Source organism: Bos javanicus, chromosome 21 (assembly GCF_032452875.1).
Source record: "Bos javanicus breed banteng chromosome 21, ARS-OSU_banteng_1.0, whole genome shotgun sequence".
NCBI classification, from domain to species: Eukaryota; Metazoa; Chordata; class Mammalia; order Artiodactyla; family Bovidae; genus Bos; species Bos javanicus.
This window is the reverse complement of record NC_083888.1, coordinates 56,205,116-56,223,363: the sequence shown is the minus strand read 5'-3', so window position 1 is coordinate 56,223,363 and position 18,248 is coordinate 56,205,116. Positions and strand designations below refer to the sequence as shown.

Genomic DNA, 18,248 nt, shown 5'->3' with positions numbered 1-18,248 from the left:
TATATATCTAGATTTTGGAGGCAGTTCTATCTAGGAATTGTATGGTTCTCATACAATTCCAGAAAATTAGTGTAAAAGGTACTCTTTTAAATGTTATGTCTGTATTGTTATTTATGGATATTTGATGCATATAGTGATATACCCACATGCACACACACACATACACACACGCACATGCACTTTAAAACCCATAGCCTACCGGGGAAATTTATCTATGAACTAAAATTGTTTCTATAACTAACGTGGCTTAACACTACTTATTTGGAATTAAAAAAAAAATTTTTTTTTTTAACAGGTTATAAGCAATGCCTTGAAAGTTTGGGGTTTAGAACTAATCCTGTTTAACAGTCCAGAGTACCAGAGGCTCAGGATTGATCCCATGTAAGATTATTTTGCTTTTCCTATATTTGATTTTTAAATTTATACCTTCTTAAAGGGGAAAAATAAGTCTGGCCTGCTTTGGTTATGATATTTCCCATTTTACCCCCTCAGGTTTTCCTGGTTTGCCTTTTGGGGCTGTCTGTGAACATGTGTCCCCCAAGCCTCCCTGATCCCTCCATGTATGGCAGTGCAGAGCTGATCCTTGAATGGGGTGTGGTGCTGTTGTTTTTGTATGGCATCACCGATCTCTACAGAGATTTATACTGTTTTGTAATTTTTTAAAAATCAGTGATTCTTAAAACTGTAAATATAATCCTAAGTCATCATAGGTTTTGTATAGTATTTTCTAATTGACAAACTAAATGAATATGATTCTAATATTTCAACTTAATATTGCATATGTGCTTTTTCCTGTTTCTAGAAATGAAAGATCATTTATATGCAACTATAAAGAACACTGGTTTACAGTTAGAAAATTAGGAAAACAGGTAACGCTTCTCCTCCTTATCTGTCTTTTTTCTCATTCTGTACCTCATTTGCAACTAAAGTGTAAGGGATTGGTGCCTTAAAGATGAAGAAACACACCAGTAATGTGTACTTGTGGCCTGGTTACAATCTAGATAGATAGGACATAAGTAAAATTCTCTATTTAAGACAAGACAGCCATATTTAGACATAAGTAAGTTTTTATGTGAGAAAGATGTTCTGTCAGCTAAATTCTATTTTTCATAGGTTTGCATTAAGCATAGCAGTGTCACAAAGCCTGAAATAGTGTCCGGTATGAATAAAAATTTTCAGCCATGTTTGCTTTAGCTTAACAAGGTTATTCACATTCCAAATGCCATGTAATACATGTGTCTACATAAATCATTTCTATTAAAAAAAAATGGAATGTGTCTTGAGCATTGAGCAAGGCTTTTATAAGATCAAGAAAAGTACCAAAAGTGTTATTTTTAAAAATAATTACCGGTGATCTTGGTATCAGATCAGATCAGTCGCTCAGTCGTGTCTGACTCTTTGCGACCCCATGAATCGCAGCACACCAGGCCTCCTTGTCCATCACCCAGTACCATTTTTGAGACAACTTTTAATGTCCTTTTTCTCAGAATTTTGATTCTTTGAAAGAGGGTACTGAAAACAGATTAATGAAAAAGAATGAATTATTGATACATGCAACAATGTGGATGAATCTCAAATTAATTATGCTGAGTCAAAGAAACTAGACACAAAATACTATATTCCATAGAAAAGAAAAGAAGAAAGTGAAGTTGCTCAGTTGTATCTGACTCTTTGCAACCTCATGGGCTGTGTGGCCTGCCAGGCTCCTCCGTCTATGAGATTCTCCAGGCAAGAATACTGGAGTGGGTTGCCATTTCGTTCTCCAGGGGATCTCCCAACACAGGGATCGAACCCGAGTCTCCCATACTGCAGGCAGACTCTTTAATGTCTGAGCCACCAGGGGCTCACTATAGTGTTCCATTTATATAAAAGCATAGAAAATGTAAACTAATCTATAATGACAGTGGTTGCCTGGATGAGGGAGGCAAGGAGCAATGGATGAGGATTACAAGGGGCACAGGAGACTTGGCAGTGACAAAAATGTTCACTCTCTTGGTGGTGGTGATGGTTTCATGGGTATGTACATACGTTAAAACTTCAAATTGTACGTTTAATATATGTGCAGTTTACTACATTTCAAGTACACTTAAATACAGCTTTTTTTTTTTTAAACAAGCTAATATGAAACAGAAAAGGAAATCAGGAAAGAGTACATTGAGTTAAATCAATACAAGATAATTCTAAAACGAAAGCCCTACTATTTTAAGTTTGCTGCTTAGAAGCAGCTTCACCTTAAATGGTCCTTCCTGGGTGGCAAAGGGCTAGTAAGTAAGTGTGGTTTGGTGCAGGAGAGACCCACCCAGGTAGGAATCAACTCTGGGAAAAACCAAGGCAGGACTCTCCCAAGTGTGTTTAACCTAGGGGTTTTATTTAAATATTAAAAAATGTGATCAGCTCTTCTTCACTTTCAAGATCTAAAGTCTTAAACTCTGGAATTCCTTTGTATTAATTTGCATGTAAACTTACATTATTATTTTGAGAAATTTTGTAAATTTTATTTCTTCAGAATTGAACTTATGCATTTCACATTATCTTAGACAAACTCAGCTTCCCTGGTAACTCAGATGGTAAAGAATCTACCTGCCGTACAGGAGACCTGGGTTCGATCCCTGGGTTGGGAAGATCCCCTGGAGAAGGGAATGGTGTGCTGGAAATGTCAAATTACGGCTTATCATCTTTGGTTCTAATTTATATTTTTGATTAAAATTGTATTTTTCACTATAGACTCTTGTCTTGAGGCCCCTGTATAAAGAAAAAAATGAGAAAAATATTATCATCTCTGGTAAAATTCACAAAAAGCATCTGGTGATGATGCTGACAGTAACTTCTGAAACTGCTGTGTCTTGTGGGTTAAATTAGGATCCGCGCGAAACAGTGAATAAACAATGTCAGTTCCACGAAGTAGTGGAACTGCTGCTAAGTCGCCGCAGTCGTGTCCGGGACTCTGTGCGACCCCATAGATGGCAGCCCACCAGGCTCCCCCATCCCTGGGATTCTCCAGGCAAGAACACTGGAGTGGGTTGCCATTTCCTTCTCCAATGCCTTCTCCATCCTGGAATGTCTAGCTTTCTCACAATTAAAATATTTTGACCAAAATTAGCGGCAGTGGGAATACTTGGTAGTTGTCATTTTTCTTCCACATCAATATAATGTAATCACATTACATTGTTTTTTGTATAGGGTTTTGTACAGGGTTTTGTTGGACTGTTCCTTTGGAAAAGATTTAATTATGGCTACAATAAGGATACTTCAAAATACTATCAATTTCTTTTCTTTTTTGAAGGGGGGATTTAAAGTTTATGGCTTAAAGCAAACTTTTAAAACATTTAATAGTGATAAAATTGCAACATTTTATTTCAGTTTTTAAAAATTGTATGATTTAATTACTTTTTAAAAATCTTAATTTGACATGTTTTCAGTGTTTAAACACTCTTACTAAGTTTAGATGGGGTATATCAATTCATAGCATGCTAAACTTATTACTTACAATGTGCACTAACTTAAATATTGACAATTTGTTTTCCAGTGGTTCAACTTGAATTCTCTTTTGACGGGTCCAGAATTAATATCAGACACATACCTTGCACTTTTCTTGGCTCAGTTACAACAGGAAGGTAAGTAAAGACTGAACATTTTATGTTATCTTTTGAAGTAGCTAAATGACACTGTCTCACTAGAAGTGAGTATAGCAAATGTGTAGCAACTGTCTCAATAGAAGTGAGTGTGGCTAAATAAAACCTTCTCTTTAGAAGTAAGTGTAGCTAAATAAAACCATCTTTGTAGAAGTAAGTGTAACAATAATGCTTTTGTGGCAGAGGCAGGGAAATAATCTTTGTTTTACATGGTGAGCTTTAGGCTGTGATTTGAATCATCCTGCTCTTTTGGCATTCTTGCTGACACCTGGCCCTCCCCTAATGAGGCTGATCCCTTTGCAGACCTTCTATGTTCTAGCTTTTTTGTCTTCCAGACGCCACATACCATAGAGCCAAGGGGAGGCTTAGGTATTCTTCTTGTTCATCCTTACCCCTTCTAGGTCACTCTTCTTTCCTAAAAACTGCAGCTCCTTTGAAATATATATCACTAGAGTCTACCTCTCACTCTTTTGCAGTCTTTTGAAGTCTGATCTTCCTCCTTTTCCATTGAAGATTTAGGATCTGACTCTGCTTTAGGATCATGGCTCTGCTTCAACTCTTTTCATCATTCTTGGTAATTTCTACGTAAAAAATCAGTCCAATCCAATCTCTTGCTTCTTACTTTCAAAGATCTTTTTTTTTCACTCTTGCTTGCCATTACTAATAACTGTACCTTCAAATTCTAATTATAAGTGTCCTATTCTTAGACTTTTGTCTCCTGTCTTTATACCGTATTCTCTGTTTTTTTCCTTTGTAACAATTCTTTAAACCCTATCACAAGCCTAAACATTCCCCTTAGGTCCTTATTTCCTTACACCTGTTTTCTATAATCATCATTATAATTCATTATCATTCAGTGATTATCATTATAACACAGTGTTGTGCTTCTCAGCTCCTTTCTCTTTCTCCCTCCATCATACTTTTATGACAAAAATCCAAACCCTGGTTAAAATCCAATCTTGGACTTGTCCAGTCCTCCTCCATCAGAGCAGTTGAGCATGGTTAAAGATGCAGTATAAAATATGATCAATTTTGCTTTAAATTTAGGATCATGAATTTCAAATGAGCCTTCAGTGATAGTTGATATCCCTACCATATTCTTGCAGTAAGCTCACCTACCACTTCCAGGATGATGATTGCACAGCTTCTCCCTTCAGACCTCTCACCATCCCCTCCTCTTTCCTGACTTCTAGCTTATGGCTGTCCTTTATATTCTACTATGAAAACAGGAGCAATTAAAAGAGAACCTCCTTGTTCTTCTATCAGCAGATCATCACCCTGATGCTCTCTTCCTGTGCTTTCAGCCTATGAGAGTAGATGAGCTGTTTCCTGCTCTTAACCAAGTCCAGTGTCTCCACTCTGGGGCTAGATCTCAGCTCCGCCCACGTACTCAGGATCTGCTTCTGCTTTTGTTGCTCTACTCTCCTATGTGGGTTCCCTCTTTTATTATTCCTACTGTAGAGAAATAAGCTCTTTCTCTCCATTGATTAAAAAGAAAAAACTTCTTTTAATGCCAGGAAACTCCAGCCGTCTCCCATTTTTACTTTCTCCTTAGAGTCATCTCTAGTGTATTGTCTCCTGTGCATGAACTCGTTGCAGCAACACTGTGATAACCAACATGTCACTGAAAAGCCTCTTCTCAGTGTCTCCGGTGACCTCCACTTTGCCAATGCCAGTATTCAGTTCTCAGTCTTCCTTGACATCATCTTTTTTGAGAGTATAGTTTATATACCCTCCTTTAAAGAGAATGAAACAAAATTTTCTTATCAAAAGTTTCAAACAGGTATAAAAGTATAGAAAACAAATGTGATGGACCCACATGTACCCTTCGCCCAACCTCAACAAATATCTCATGGCCAGTCTTGTTTTACCTATACCCTACCCACTTCTCTTTCCAGTTTATTCTAAGAAAATACTCATCATCTTATCATCATCTTTGTAGATTTTTTAAATTAAAATCTTTAAAAGCAAAGACTCTTTAAAAATATACATATAACCACAATACCCTAATGACATATAAACATTTAATTACAATTCTTTAATAGCACCAACTAGCCAACTCAAATCTCTCATTGCCTGTTGTTTTTTTTTTTTTTTTAAGAGCAGTGATCGCTTAGGTGAACAGTATTTCCTGTTCGTTATCTCCAAAGAAGATAATTTAGCATCAGGACCACAGATGAGGCTTTAGGCACTCAGAACTTCCTGTGGTAAAAGTTTTATGACCGTGGAAAAGGGATAGGGAAAGCTTCTGACACAGACAGCAGAAGAGGGCAGAGAGTGCCCCATCGTTAGTCTTTAGTCAGTTCAGTTGCTCAGTGGTGTCTGACTCTTTGCGACCCCATGGCCTGCGGCACACCAGGCTTCCCTGTCGGAGTTTGCTCAAACTCATGTCCATCGAGTCAGTGATGCCATCCAACCATCTCATACTCTGTTGTCCCTTTCTCCTCCTGCCTTCAATCTTTCCCAGCATCAAGGGTCTTTTCCAGTGAGTCAGTTATTCACATCAGGTGGCCAAAGTATTGGAGTTTCAGCTTCAGCATCAGTCCTTTCAGTGAATATTCAGGACTGATTTCCTTTAGGACTGACTGGTTGGATCTCTTTGCAGTCCAAGGGACTCGCAAGAGTCTTTTCCAGCACTACCACAGTTCAAAAGCATCAATTCTTTGGCACTCAGCTTTCTTTATAGTCCAACTCTCACATCCATTCATGACTACTGGAAACACCATAGCTTTGACTAGATGGACCTTTGTTGGCAAAGCAATGTCTCTGCCTTTAAATATGCTATCTAGGTTGGTCATAGCTTTTCTTCTAAGGAGCAAGCATCTTTTAATTTCGTGGCTACAGTCACCATCTGCAGTGATTTTGGAGCCAAAAAAAAATAAAGACCGTCACTGTTTCCACTATTTCTCCAATTGCCATGAAGTAATGGGACTGGATGCCATGATCTTGGTTTTTTGGATGCTGTTTTAAGTCAGCTTTTTCATTCTTCTCTTTCACTTTCATCAAGAGGCTCTGTAGTTCCTCTTCACTTTCTGCCATAAGAGTGGTGTCATCTGCATATCTGAGGTTATTGATATTTCTCCCAGGAATCTTGATTCCAGCTTGTGCTTCATCCAGCCCGGCTTTTCACATGATGTACTCTGCATATAAGTTAAATAAGCAGGGTGACAATATACAGTCTTGATGTACTCCTTTCCCAATTTGGAACCAGTCTGTTGTTCCATGTCCAGTTCTAACCTTTGCTTCTTACTTGCATACATATTTCTCAGGAATCTGAGAAACTTTGCATACAGGTCAGGTGGTCTGGTATTCCCATCTCTTTAAGAATGTTCCACAGTTTGTTGTGATCCACACAGTCAAAGGCTTTGGCATAGTCAATAAAGCAGAAATAGATGTTTTTCTGGAGCTCTTTTGCTTTTTCGATGATCCAATGGATGTTGGCAATTTGATCTCTGGTTCCTCTGCCTTTTCTAAATCCAGCTTGAGCATCTGGAAGTTCACAGTTCACATACTATTGAAACCTGGCTTGGAGAATTTTGAACATTACTTTGCTAGCGTGTGAGATGAGTGCAAATGAGACTAAAGAAAGTTAGTCTTAGGCAAAATAGATTGTTGTCATAACAACTCAGAGTTTAAGGGGGAAAAATAAGTCTTATGTGACTAAGACAAAGGAATATAGGAAAAAATGTTTGTCCCTTTCACCTCCTCAAGCACCCCGGACCCCTTTCTCCTCCTGGGGAGGAGACTCCTTGTCATCCTACCTAAGAATTAAATTTCTCAGTAGTCTTTTAAAATGTATTCATTCATTTGCTTTTGGATGTGCTGGGCTCACTGCTACTTACAGGCTTTCGCTTTGTGGTGAGCGGGTGCTGCTCTCTAGTTACATTGCGGCCCGTTCTCACTGCAGTGGCTTCCCTTGTTGCAGAGCACAGGCCCTAGGGCATGTGGGCACAGGCGTTGTGGCACATGGGCTCAGTTGCCCCATGGCATGTGGAATCTTCCTGGACCAGAGAGTGAACCTATGTCCCCTGCATTGGCAGGTGAATTCTTTAGCCCTGGGCTACCAGGGAAGTCCTCTAATCTCCTTTTTGATTCTTCTTCTTTTTTTTAATATAGTTAAACCAGGTTGAAATAAGGGTCTTTGATTGCATTGGATTGCTATGTCTCTAAAACCTATCTATTGGTTTCTTCTCTTTATTTTTTTCCTTATTCTTTTGAAGAAAATGGGTCATTTGTTCTGTTTCTCACATTCTGGATTTTGCTTGTTGCATCCTTTTTTTTTCCTCTGAGCCCTTGATGAGCAATAGACTGGTCCTTAGATCTAGAGACTTGATCAGATGTAAGTTGATTTTGGGAGGATAGAAGACTTCATGGATGGTGTGGCACTTAAGGTCCAGTTGTCTCTCTTTTTGTGATTTGAGTAGCTGCTAATAATAAATGCCTAGTCTGTTATTTCATTAATTAGATTTCCATCATTTCTTCATTTATTAGCTGGAGGACTTCTATACAAATAGACTTTCCTTCATCAACTGTTTGGTTATCTTGAAGTATATAGTTCATATAGAAAAAGCAGGATAAATATTTCTTGTCTTTTATCAGTTTTAAATATTTGGTCATAGTATCTTGTCTCCAAAGGTAACCAGTTGGTTTGTTTCTGTAGTGTCATTGTAAACTAATCTGTTAAAATCATAGTTCAGGGCTTCCCTGGTGGCTCAGTCATAAAGAATCTACCTGCCAGTGCAGGAGACACGGGTTCCATCCCTGGTCCAGGAAGGTCCCACATGCCATGGAATAGCTAAGCCTGTGTGCCACAACTATTGAGTCTATGGTCTGGACTTGGAACCACAACTACTGAGCCCATGAGCTGCAACTACTCTATAGCCCATGCTCTAGAGCTGGTTCTCCAGAACAAAAGAAGCCACTGCAATGAGAAGTGTGCACACCACAACTAGAGAGTAGCCTCCCCGCCCAAACTAGAGAAAAGGCCAAGCAGCGACGAAGACCCAGCACAGCCGAAATAAACCATAGTTCATATGTTTTAGTCTCTTGTAATTACTATTGATACTCAATATTGTCACATCTTGGATGAGTGGGAACCTTTTGAACTTGACTCTCAAGCTTTTGAAATGACCACTCTAGCCTTTTGAAGCCCTTTTTAGGTCATATAATAAGAATTTTCAGTCTTGTGTGTTTCCTTCCCTTTAGTAATGGTGATTTGAGAGCACAGTCTGTGCACTGGTATGCTTATTGCTAGTAGGTTGGCTGTCATGTAAGTCTCTCCAGTTTACATGTAGAATCATTATGTTATAACGTTTTTGATTTTATATACTTCTATCTCTTTTCTTTTATGCCTAAAACCTTTATTCCTAACTATATCTTCCCTTTTTGAAATACTGTCTGTACTATTCTTCCAAGCCACTGTGCTCTAGTTTGCTTCATATCATATTGGCTGCTGCTTTCAGATGCCTTTTGTGGATCCTACTCTTTAATCTCTAACTAATGAAGTGACCCAGAGTCAGTCTTGGACAACTTCTTGACTGTGTGCTATCCCATTATTTTAAATATCATCTCTAAGTAAAGTCCATCCGCCAGTAATTCCTTAGACTTTTATCTTTTGCCGGGACATCTACCCCGAACACCAAACCCCTAACTTTCTCATCTCCACTCAGAAGTCCAGAAAGCATTTCAATCTCAATATGTTTACAAAAGACTCTTTTTTTTCTCCCCATACTTGCTGTCCCTCAGACTTTCCATTTTCATAAGCCCCACTCTTCTTGCACATGGTTCCTATATGTTACATTGAGAAGGCAGCCTAGAGTGCTCTTTTTAAATATAATGCACACTGTGGCATACTTTCACTCTTCCCCTTCAGTGGCTTCCTAGCACACTTAGAATGAAATCTGATCTTGCATAAAACCCAAGATTCTTGCAATGTCACCTCTGTAAAGCAGTTTCTGCCCTTCATGATGCTCTTCATGGAACAGCATGGGGAGCTAGCATAGTGTATCCACAACTTAGGAAACAGTTTTACTGGCATAAAGCCTGTTCAACCATCTGAATTCTGAGTATAGTTGTCCTTGTGAAAAAGAGTGTTACGTGTATTATGATTTACTCTTGAGTTTTTTCTGTTAATAGGCCTTTTAATCTTTTTTTATTTCATTTTCTATTAATGCTCATGAAGAATATCTATAATAAGCACCAAAGTTGAAGAAAATTTATGGTAGAAAAACAAAAATTGACCAAAATGACTCAGGTATAGCCCACCCTTATTCAGCTGTTGTATGGAGTCTCCAGCTGGGAAAACCTTGGCTTTCCAGAATTGTATTAATTCAAAAATTACATGAACCACATCTTCAGCACCTTGACTAGAATTTAAGGTATTGGCTTTCCAGGTCCTGTTTTCAGTTAGGAAGGGTGTGTGTCAGGGTCAGCTATTCCCACAGATGACTCATTTTACCCGTATTGCAGATTTTTACACACATCCTCTGATTGTGTCCTCAAACAGCAGAAGGTGCAGCAAAACCTGTTTCACAGTTGAAGAGATCAAGACATAGAGGGTAAAGTGATCAACAGAGGCAGTTAGGAAACAGAAGAGCCAGGACACTAAAACCCGGCTGTCTGAGTGCACACTCCTTGCTCTTTCTCAGTCCTTTCCTTGCCTCTCTGTTGTCACTTAGGGAGTAAACTACTTGGTCAAGCACTGTTTTAGTATGTTTTAAGTATATTTCCATGAAAAGTGGAAGTAAAGTTGCTCAGTCGTGTCCAACTCTTTGCAACCCCGTGGACTATACAGTCCATGGAATGCTCCAGGCCAGAATACTGGAGTGGGTAGTCGTTCCCTTCTCCAGGGGATCTTCCTAACCCAGGGATTGAACCCAGGTTTCCCACATTGCAGGCAGATTCTTTACCAGCTGAGCCACCAGGGAAGCCTCGTACTTAATTATTGCCCCAGTCAGATTCTGCACAAATTATTAAGCATAAATTAGGTATGTTTCCATGTTCTTACTTAATTAGAGCCCTTTTCAGATTCAAATACTTCTCATAGTCCATAAAATGGATATTCCCATTTTACAGGTGAAGAGGCTTAGAGGGACTTCCTAGTTGTCCAGTGGTTAAGAATTTGCCTTGCAATGAAGGGGACATGGGTTTGATTCCTGGTTGGGAAACTATTAATAAGATCCCACATGCCACCGAGCAGCTAAGCCCACATGCCACAACGAAAGATCCAACTAAGACCAATTGAAGAAATTTATATATATGAAAGTGAGGCGTAAAGACCTTACGTAATTTGTCCTGGACCACCCCACTGGTAAGTGTAAGAACCATGATTTGAACCCAGGTCTTCCTCACTCCTTGGTTTGTGGTCTTCCCGCAGTTGTGCTGCCTCTCTGCTATCATTTTCAATCAATTTTGAATCACTTGCTAGCTGTTGTAGATAATTTTTGCCTTTTTTTTTAGGTTACTCTATATTTGTTGTTAAGGGTGATCTGCCAGATTGTGAAGCTGACCAACTTCTACAGATGATCAGGGTCCAACAGATGCATCGACCAAAACTTATTGGAGAAGAATTAGCACAACTTAAAGAACAGAGGTAAAGCTGAGCCTGCAGTGTGGGGTATATGATAGTATTTCATTACAAGAATTAAATTTACATGCTTACATTGAAGATGTGGTCCTTTTATTGTTGGTGGGGTTTTTTTAGACCTTACTGTTTAAGTGTAGCTTATTGGTTTAACCTTGGATCAACTCTGAATTATTTAAGTATACTTCCCAACACAAATTCATATCACAATAGGACCTTTGTATTATTAGACGTTATCTGTAAAAAAAATGTGTAAGTTTTCAACTTACATAAACATCTTTGGTTTATAAATGTCTCTATGTTATAGCTAAAATAGAAGAATGGTCTGCAGTTATTATTTGTGCTTTTATTCTTTAGAGTCCAGAAAACAGATCTAGAACACGTCTTAGAAGTAAATGATGGGACAGGAATGTTAGATGAGGATGAGGAGGAATTGCAGAGGGCTCTGGCACTAAGTCGCCAAGAAATTGACATGGAAGATGAAGAAGCCGATCTCCGCAGGGCCATTCAGCTCAGTATGCAAGGTATGGACATTCTAACACTTACTTTATTTGTTGTTGAAGCAATTGATTTAGATCATTTTTAGTTCTTCTGGAAATTAATAAACTACTGGTAGAAGTTCTTTGACAGTCACTGCAGAAGCAGTAGCTATGTATAATCAGTTATTTTTTAGATATTATTTAATACAAATAACTTTTGGATATTATTTAATACATATAACTTTTTATGACTTGTGTTGTATTAGGACTCGTTATATTTTTATTTCTGGTCATTCAGTTTGGTTATAATACTGTGCAAACACAGTACTAAATGGAGCTAATCATTGCGAGGTCAGTGGACCCTTGCTCAGACCAGCTATTTAAATGCATTCTAGTGGCTATGAAGAAAGGTCTGGACAGAGACTATAAATTGATTTTACAAAACTCTAAAACTTAATGGCTGTGGAACTTTTAGCTTAAGCTTACTTTGGTGGGCTTACTCTTTTAGCCCACCACACTTCTTCCCCCACCCACTCCCACCCTCCTCCCACCCCAGGGAATCCAAGTGGAGGGAAAAGTCTGGGACGTTGCTCAAAGGGGCTTACTTAAAAAGTGTGACAGGTTTTCTTTTTTGGGGGGATTGTTTTGTTTTTGTCTAATGTGAATTTGCCTTCTACTTTCTAATGAAATTACTCATCAGTTGAATTCTTTAAGTATCTAAATAAAATTGAGTTTCTGTTAATACGAAGTTTATCCTTTTTATGCTATATTTTATCCTGAACTGCTCATGCCTCCTGGCCACGTCTGAGTACTCTGTATGGTGCCGAGGCCCATTTTGGATTAGCAGAGTCCTGCTAGGTTAGCCCAGTGGTGGACAGACACAGCCTTATTAGTTCTAGATATTTTTGTGTACTTTACTCTTCTTCCCATGTTATTTCACAATTTGTGCAGAATCTGATTGGAGCAATAATTTAGTAAGAACACGGAAACATACCTAAGTTATGTCAGTATCCAGATGTTTGAAGATAGAGGAATATACAGAGTGGGTTTATTTTACAATCATCCACTTTAAGTTACTTCTAGGAATTCTGTGCCTTTGAAAATGTAGATTGATTTCTGGGACTTCCCTGGTGGTACATTGGTTAAGAATCCTCCTTGCAAAGCAGGGGACATGGGTTCGATCCTTGGTCAAGGAACTGAAATCCCACATGTCTCAGAGCAACTAAGCCCGCAAGCACTACAACTAAGAGGGCCTGTGTGCCTCAAGCAAAGATCCCCCAGGGTGCAAGGAAGATCCCACGTGCCGTAGCTGACTCAATGCAGCCAAATAAATAAATTAATTTATTATTAAAAAGTATAGTTTCATTTCTAATAAGTAAAGAGCAAGCGAGTGTGGTGCTAGCTATTTCTCCTACCAGATGGTCACTGAACTTGCCTCATGGCCACTGTGTCACAAACGGTAGTGGGTTTGGTCGCAGTGGACACAGGTTCGGTTGAACTACCTTATTCTGATTTTCCCCGAACCTTTCAGAGCCTTTCTTACATTTACAGAATGGTGCAGAGTAGTTTTGAGAAGAAAACTTTTTGAAAGCTCCTTCAAAAAAGCTTTGAAAGCTCCTAAGTATAAACACGTCATGACTTGGTAAATAAAACTGCTTTTTGTTGTGTTTTATTTGGTTTTCAGGTACTTCCAGAAATAGATGTCAAGATATCCCACAGACATCGGGTTCACATCCTACTTCAGAAGAGCTACGGAAGAGAAGAGAAGCCTACTTTGAAAAGTAAAGTAGTTGGTACCATATTAAAACTGCATATTTTATATTTACTTTGGCTATTTTGTCTATTTGTATACATATAGCTTTGACCTCGGAGAAGGCAATGGCACCCCACTCCAGTACTCTTGCCTGGAAAATCCATGGACGGAGGAGCCTGATCGGCTGCAGTCCATGGTGTCGCTAAGAGTTGGACATGACTGAGCGACTTCACTTTCACTTTTCACTTTGATGCATTGGAGAAGGAAATGGCAACCCACTCCAGTGTTCTTGCCTGGAGAATCCCAGGGATGGGGAAGCCTGGTGGGCTGCCGTCTATGGGGTCGCACAGAATTGGACACGACTGAAGCGACTTAGCAGCAGCAGCAGCTTTGATTTAACCATTTATTTAGAATTTTCTCCTTTTTTAAAAGACTGGCAGGCACTAGCCTGCCCCTATGAACATTTGAATGTAGTTTTAAAAAATTTGTAGCTAATAAACTGAAATCAAATATAGTTTTAGGAGAAAACTTTGCCTCAGTACTAATTAAATTTTCATGAAATAGGGTGAAGGAAGCCGTGTAAAATTTCAGTCATCAAAAGAAGAATGGAATTGGATCAAGGCAAGAACAAAACCCTGTGGTCCTTTGAATATACTTCTTGGTTATCTGACTAACCCTACAAAGTTCGGTCAATTAATAGGAAAAACACCATTTATCATAGGAGAACGCACTCTCAAATAGAGCTGGTGCTTAACTGCTCTGCTTGTTACCACACCCGGGGAGGGGGGAGGCTACCACAGGCCTGTCAGCATCGGGGGCATAAGAGTAACCGTAAATCTCAACCATCAGCTCCTAGGACCTAACTTTGTGCCCAGCTGTATAAGTGCTCTCAAAATAGAAATTTCACGCATATCGTTATCCTTGCCAGTAACCATCATTCACAGGTCTTCATCCCCTTTTCTCTTTTTTAAAGATAAAACTCCATCTTACCATCACAAGATCTCTAATAGATATTCAGATCCTCTGATCCCAGCTCAGAGAACTAAGGCAGTGGCTGAGTCTGGCCTGTTATTTACTATATTTTATCAATTCTAAGATGCACATATTTTCACATTTCAACATCTCTGCAATTCGGAAGACTCTTACACATCATAATTGGTAGTACTTTAGCTGTATCTAAAATGTTGGCGCATTTTACATTGGATGGTGTAATGAAGATAATATTTACCTTGTTTTCTGTTTTTTTTAAGTCACAACTCAGAAGTATATGAAGGAAAGTTCTGATCAACTGACATCCTCTTAATGTGAGATATTTCTAGTCTTTATTCAGTGATAGATTAATGGATTTAATTCTGTATAAAAATCTCAAAATAGTGCTTATTAGTGCTTGTCACTCCCTTTACAATTTTAAAATTAACTTTTTTATTTTTTAAATATGATAAACTTCAAATTTATGTTCAAGTAGAGAAACTAGCATAAAGAACCCTGATATATCTGTTGCCCACATATAACAAATATCAGCACATTGGCTATTTTGGTTTTTATGCCCCTGTCTCCTGTGCTATTTACTCTTGTTCCCACCCCCGCCCCCACCCCCCTGCAGGGTGGGGATATTTTGTAATAAATCTAAATCATAATATTTCATCTGTATTGATTTTCATGTCTGTCTCTGAGATACATGGTTTTTTCTTAATATCACCAAATGCTTTTGTCACACAATAATAGAATAAAGATCAGATGATAATTATTAATTGTAGTTCTGTAATATCATCAACTAACTAGTCAGTGCTAAAAACAGCTTTCAGTGTTTAACTAGATAAAAAATAATATTTTGGAAAATTTATCTTATGATAAATTTATCATAAGATATCTAAATCTAAAAAAACACAATCCTACCATTAATAACTAATGATATTGTTTTGACAGTCACACTTCTACTCACACAAATGCATGTATATTGTATATCACATGTTCCCATGATTGCAAATATTTTTTGCAAGAGGCTATGTTGTAGTTCATAAAATGTCTGTATCACAATTTATGAACCTACTGATTTTTGCTATTATAATTAATAATGCAATGAGCAATCCTTGTATTAACTTTATGCCTCACATCTCTCATCATTTCTTTTATTTATCCTGAAAATTTCAGATTATTAAGTTAAAATGCAGGAACATTTTTAAAGCCTTGGTAAAGATTTCTAAACTGCTCTCCAAAACAGATTCCAAGTGATACCTCTACCATGCTTCTTTGAGACTTTAGTTTTTTCCAGAATAAACATAGACATACTTTATAGAGAGACTGTTAAATTCACAAGTACATCCAAGAAAAGGAAACCATCTTTAAAGTATACAAACAAATCCCTCTTTTATTAAAGAAAGTCTTTAAGATTTTTGGATTAAAAATGTAGAACTTCCAGTAAATTAAAATTTACAAAGGATAATGCAGTAACTAACATTTCATAATGACTAAGTTATAACAAGCAGAATGCTAGCTATAACTATTGCAGATGTTTTATTCAATGTTGTACCCTTTTAAAAATGTCTGAGTCTCCTTTCTGATTGGGGTTAGTTGATTGGGTAAGAAAGTACAGCGATGGTTCCAGCTTCAGCCTCCTATCCCCTACCTCCGAGTTTGACTTTGAAAATACTGGTGGTAACTTGGGTAGACCTAGAGAATGTTTTACACGGTTAGTTGTTGCTGAGAAGAGTTAAGACCTAACTTCTTGGGGTTGCTTTTTAACTTTGGTTAGCGTTCAGAATCTTGTAGGACTCATGATTGAAGGAACTGAGAAACTAATTTTTGCCTTTCACTAGAATTCCTGATTACTAAACCTAGATGGGTCCTTGTCACAATAGCTTGTATTGTGGAGAACTTGGCTGTAAGGCTGTGGAGCCATTTCTTCCTTCTGATCTTTTCCAAACTTACCCTGGTGCTAATTTGTTATTCATTGAAATTTATAGGTTTTTTTTTTTTTTTTTTCCTGTAGAGTATTTGAAGCTTCATACTTAATGTAGTAGCCACAGTTTAGCCATGGTGTTCATGGATTAAGCGTGAAAATACTGTTGAATGTCTACCTGTTACAAATTTATAGTTTATGAGTAGGTGTTCTTAGCTGATACTTTCATAGCTGTGATATTTTTTCCCAGTGGTAATCTCCAAATCCATGGTACATATAGAACCCTGAACAAAATTCTACTTTATCAGGTATATCATTGTAAAACCTTTGTAACTCCCATATTATGAACATCAAATGAGGCAATGTGTATAAAACTGTTTTGTAAACTGTGAAGTAGCCTACGGATACACTTGGCATTATTAATGCCTTCTCCAGATGTAACTCTGAAATGATGCTGGTTCGTTCTTTCTGTCACTAAAAAAGTGATTCTTAACCAGGAGAGAAACAAGGGACCCATTCCCTTCTCCAGGGGAATCTTCCTGACCCAGGGGTTGAACCTGGATCTCTGCATTGCAGGCAGATTCTTTACCATCTGAGCCACCAGGAAAACCCAATGTTTCCATAGTCATGGGTTACTGTGATTTTTTGATTACCTAATACTTGAACTACCACTTCAGTGGCGTGATGTAGTTTATCAGAGTCTACCTTAAAAAACAGAAACTACTTAGAGATTTTTTAAAATGTTTAACTGGAGGATAATTGCTTTACAGTGTTGTGTTGGTTTCTGCTGTACAACAGTGTGAATCAGCCATAAATATACGTATATCCCCTCCCTCTCAAGCTTCCTTTGGACAAAGTGGAATCAGGATATCGAGTTTAAAAACACACTGCTTTAGCTGTGACCCTAGGACCAGGGAGCTGCCACCACAGTTGCCTAGACATGGGAACCTGCAGTCTGGCCCCCACTGCAGCTGCCAGGAAGCAGGATTGTGGAACTGGTGTCTCCATGGCTTTACTTGCCAGCAGAGACCCACCAAAGCTGCAGGAAGATGACTATACCTCCTCTGCTGTGTAAGTCTCGGGCATGTGTTTAACTGGTAGCCAGACTCCTAGCTTGAAAACAGTCTTAAGACGTGTAGTTTTCAGTTTTCCCGCCTTTCTCATGCTGAAGATATGTTAGAAGGCACAGGGGGAAAGGATGCTGATTTACTGTTTAAACATGTTCCATCTTACAGTGTCCCCACATAGGAAAGGTGTCAAAATACTCTCAAGGCTGGCAGTTGATTTACTTCTCACTTTGAAGTAGAATGAAAGTTATCTCTCCCAAGGCGCTGTCTCACCTATCACTCCCTTGCATTCTGAAGTACTTTCTTGAATGGAGGGGGAGGAGGGCGTGGAGACGATGCGCCAGGAATTCCTCCCACCTCACAGCCTTTTTCGTGTCACATTCCAGAATCAGAGTATGCTTGTGGGAGCCCACTGCCTATGTGTCCCTTGTTGGCCGTGCTCACCAGAACTTGTGCATACATCAGTGTCTGGCTCAGAGGCCAGCAGGGAAAAACTGCAAGTCCCGCTGGCTGAATTTGCCTCGTTGCTCATATTTAAAACACAAGATTAAGAGGGGCCCTAGCAAAAAGCATGCTAGTCTATTCTGTTTTATAGTGTTGTATGTGTTAGTTGCTCAGTCATGTCTGACTCTTTGTGACCCCACGGATTGTAGCCCACCAGGCTCCCCTGTCCATGGGATTTTCCAAGTAAGAATACTGGAGTGGGTAGCCATTTCCTTCTCCAGGGGATCTTCCCGACCCAGGGATTGAACCAGGTGTCCTGCATTGCAGGCAAATGGTTTACCGTTTGAGCTACAAGGGAAGCCTTATTGTGTTACTGGGCATTTAAAAATTCT

At 38.7% G+C, this 18,248-nt stretch overlaps 1 protein-coding gene across 8 annotated transcripts in view; it reads left to right on the top strand.

Annotated features, from left to right (window-relative positions):
- The window catches only part of ATXN3 (ataxin 3), a 37,651-nt gene that overhangs the window by 6,664 nt on the left and 12,739 nt on the right, over window positions 1–18,248 (top strand). For 4 of the 8 annotated variants that reach the window (XM_061395126.1, XM_061395127.1, XM_061395132.1 and 1 more), the window contains exons 4-9: window positions 296–381; window positions 803–869; window positions 3,527–3,614; window positions 11,091–11,223; window positions 11,572–11,738; window positions 13,378–13,474. In XM_061395126.1, coding sequence (XP_061251110.1) covers window positions 296–381; window positions 803–869; window positions 3,527–3,614; window positions 11,091–11,223; window positions 11,572–11,738; window positions 13,378–13,474 — 638 coding nt within the window. Of the gene's footprint in view, window positions 1–295; window positions 382–802; window positions 870–3,526; window positions 3,615–11,090; window positions 11,224–11,571; window positions 11,739–13,377; window positions 13,479–14,010; window positions 14,068–14,696; window positions 14,751–18,248 lie in introns of those variants that run through there. The other 4 variants (XM_061395129.1, XM_061395133.1, XM_061395131.1 and 1 more) reach the window with 3 other exon arrangements.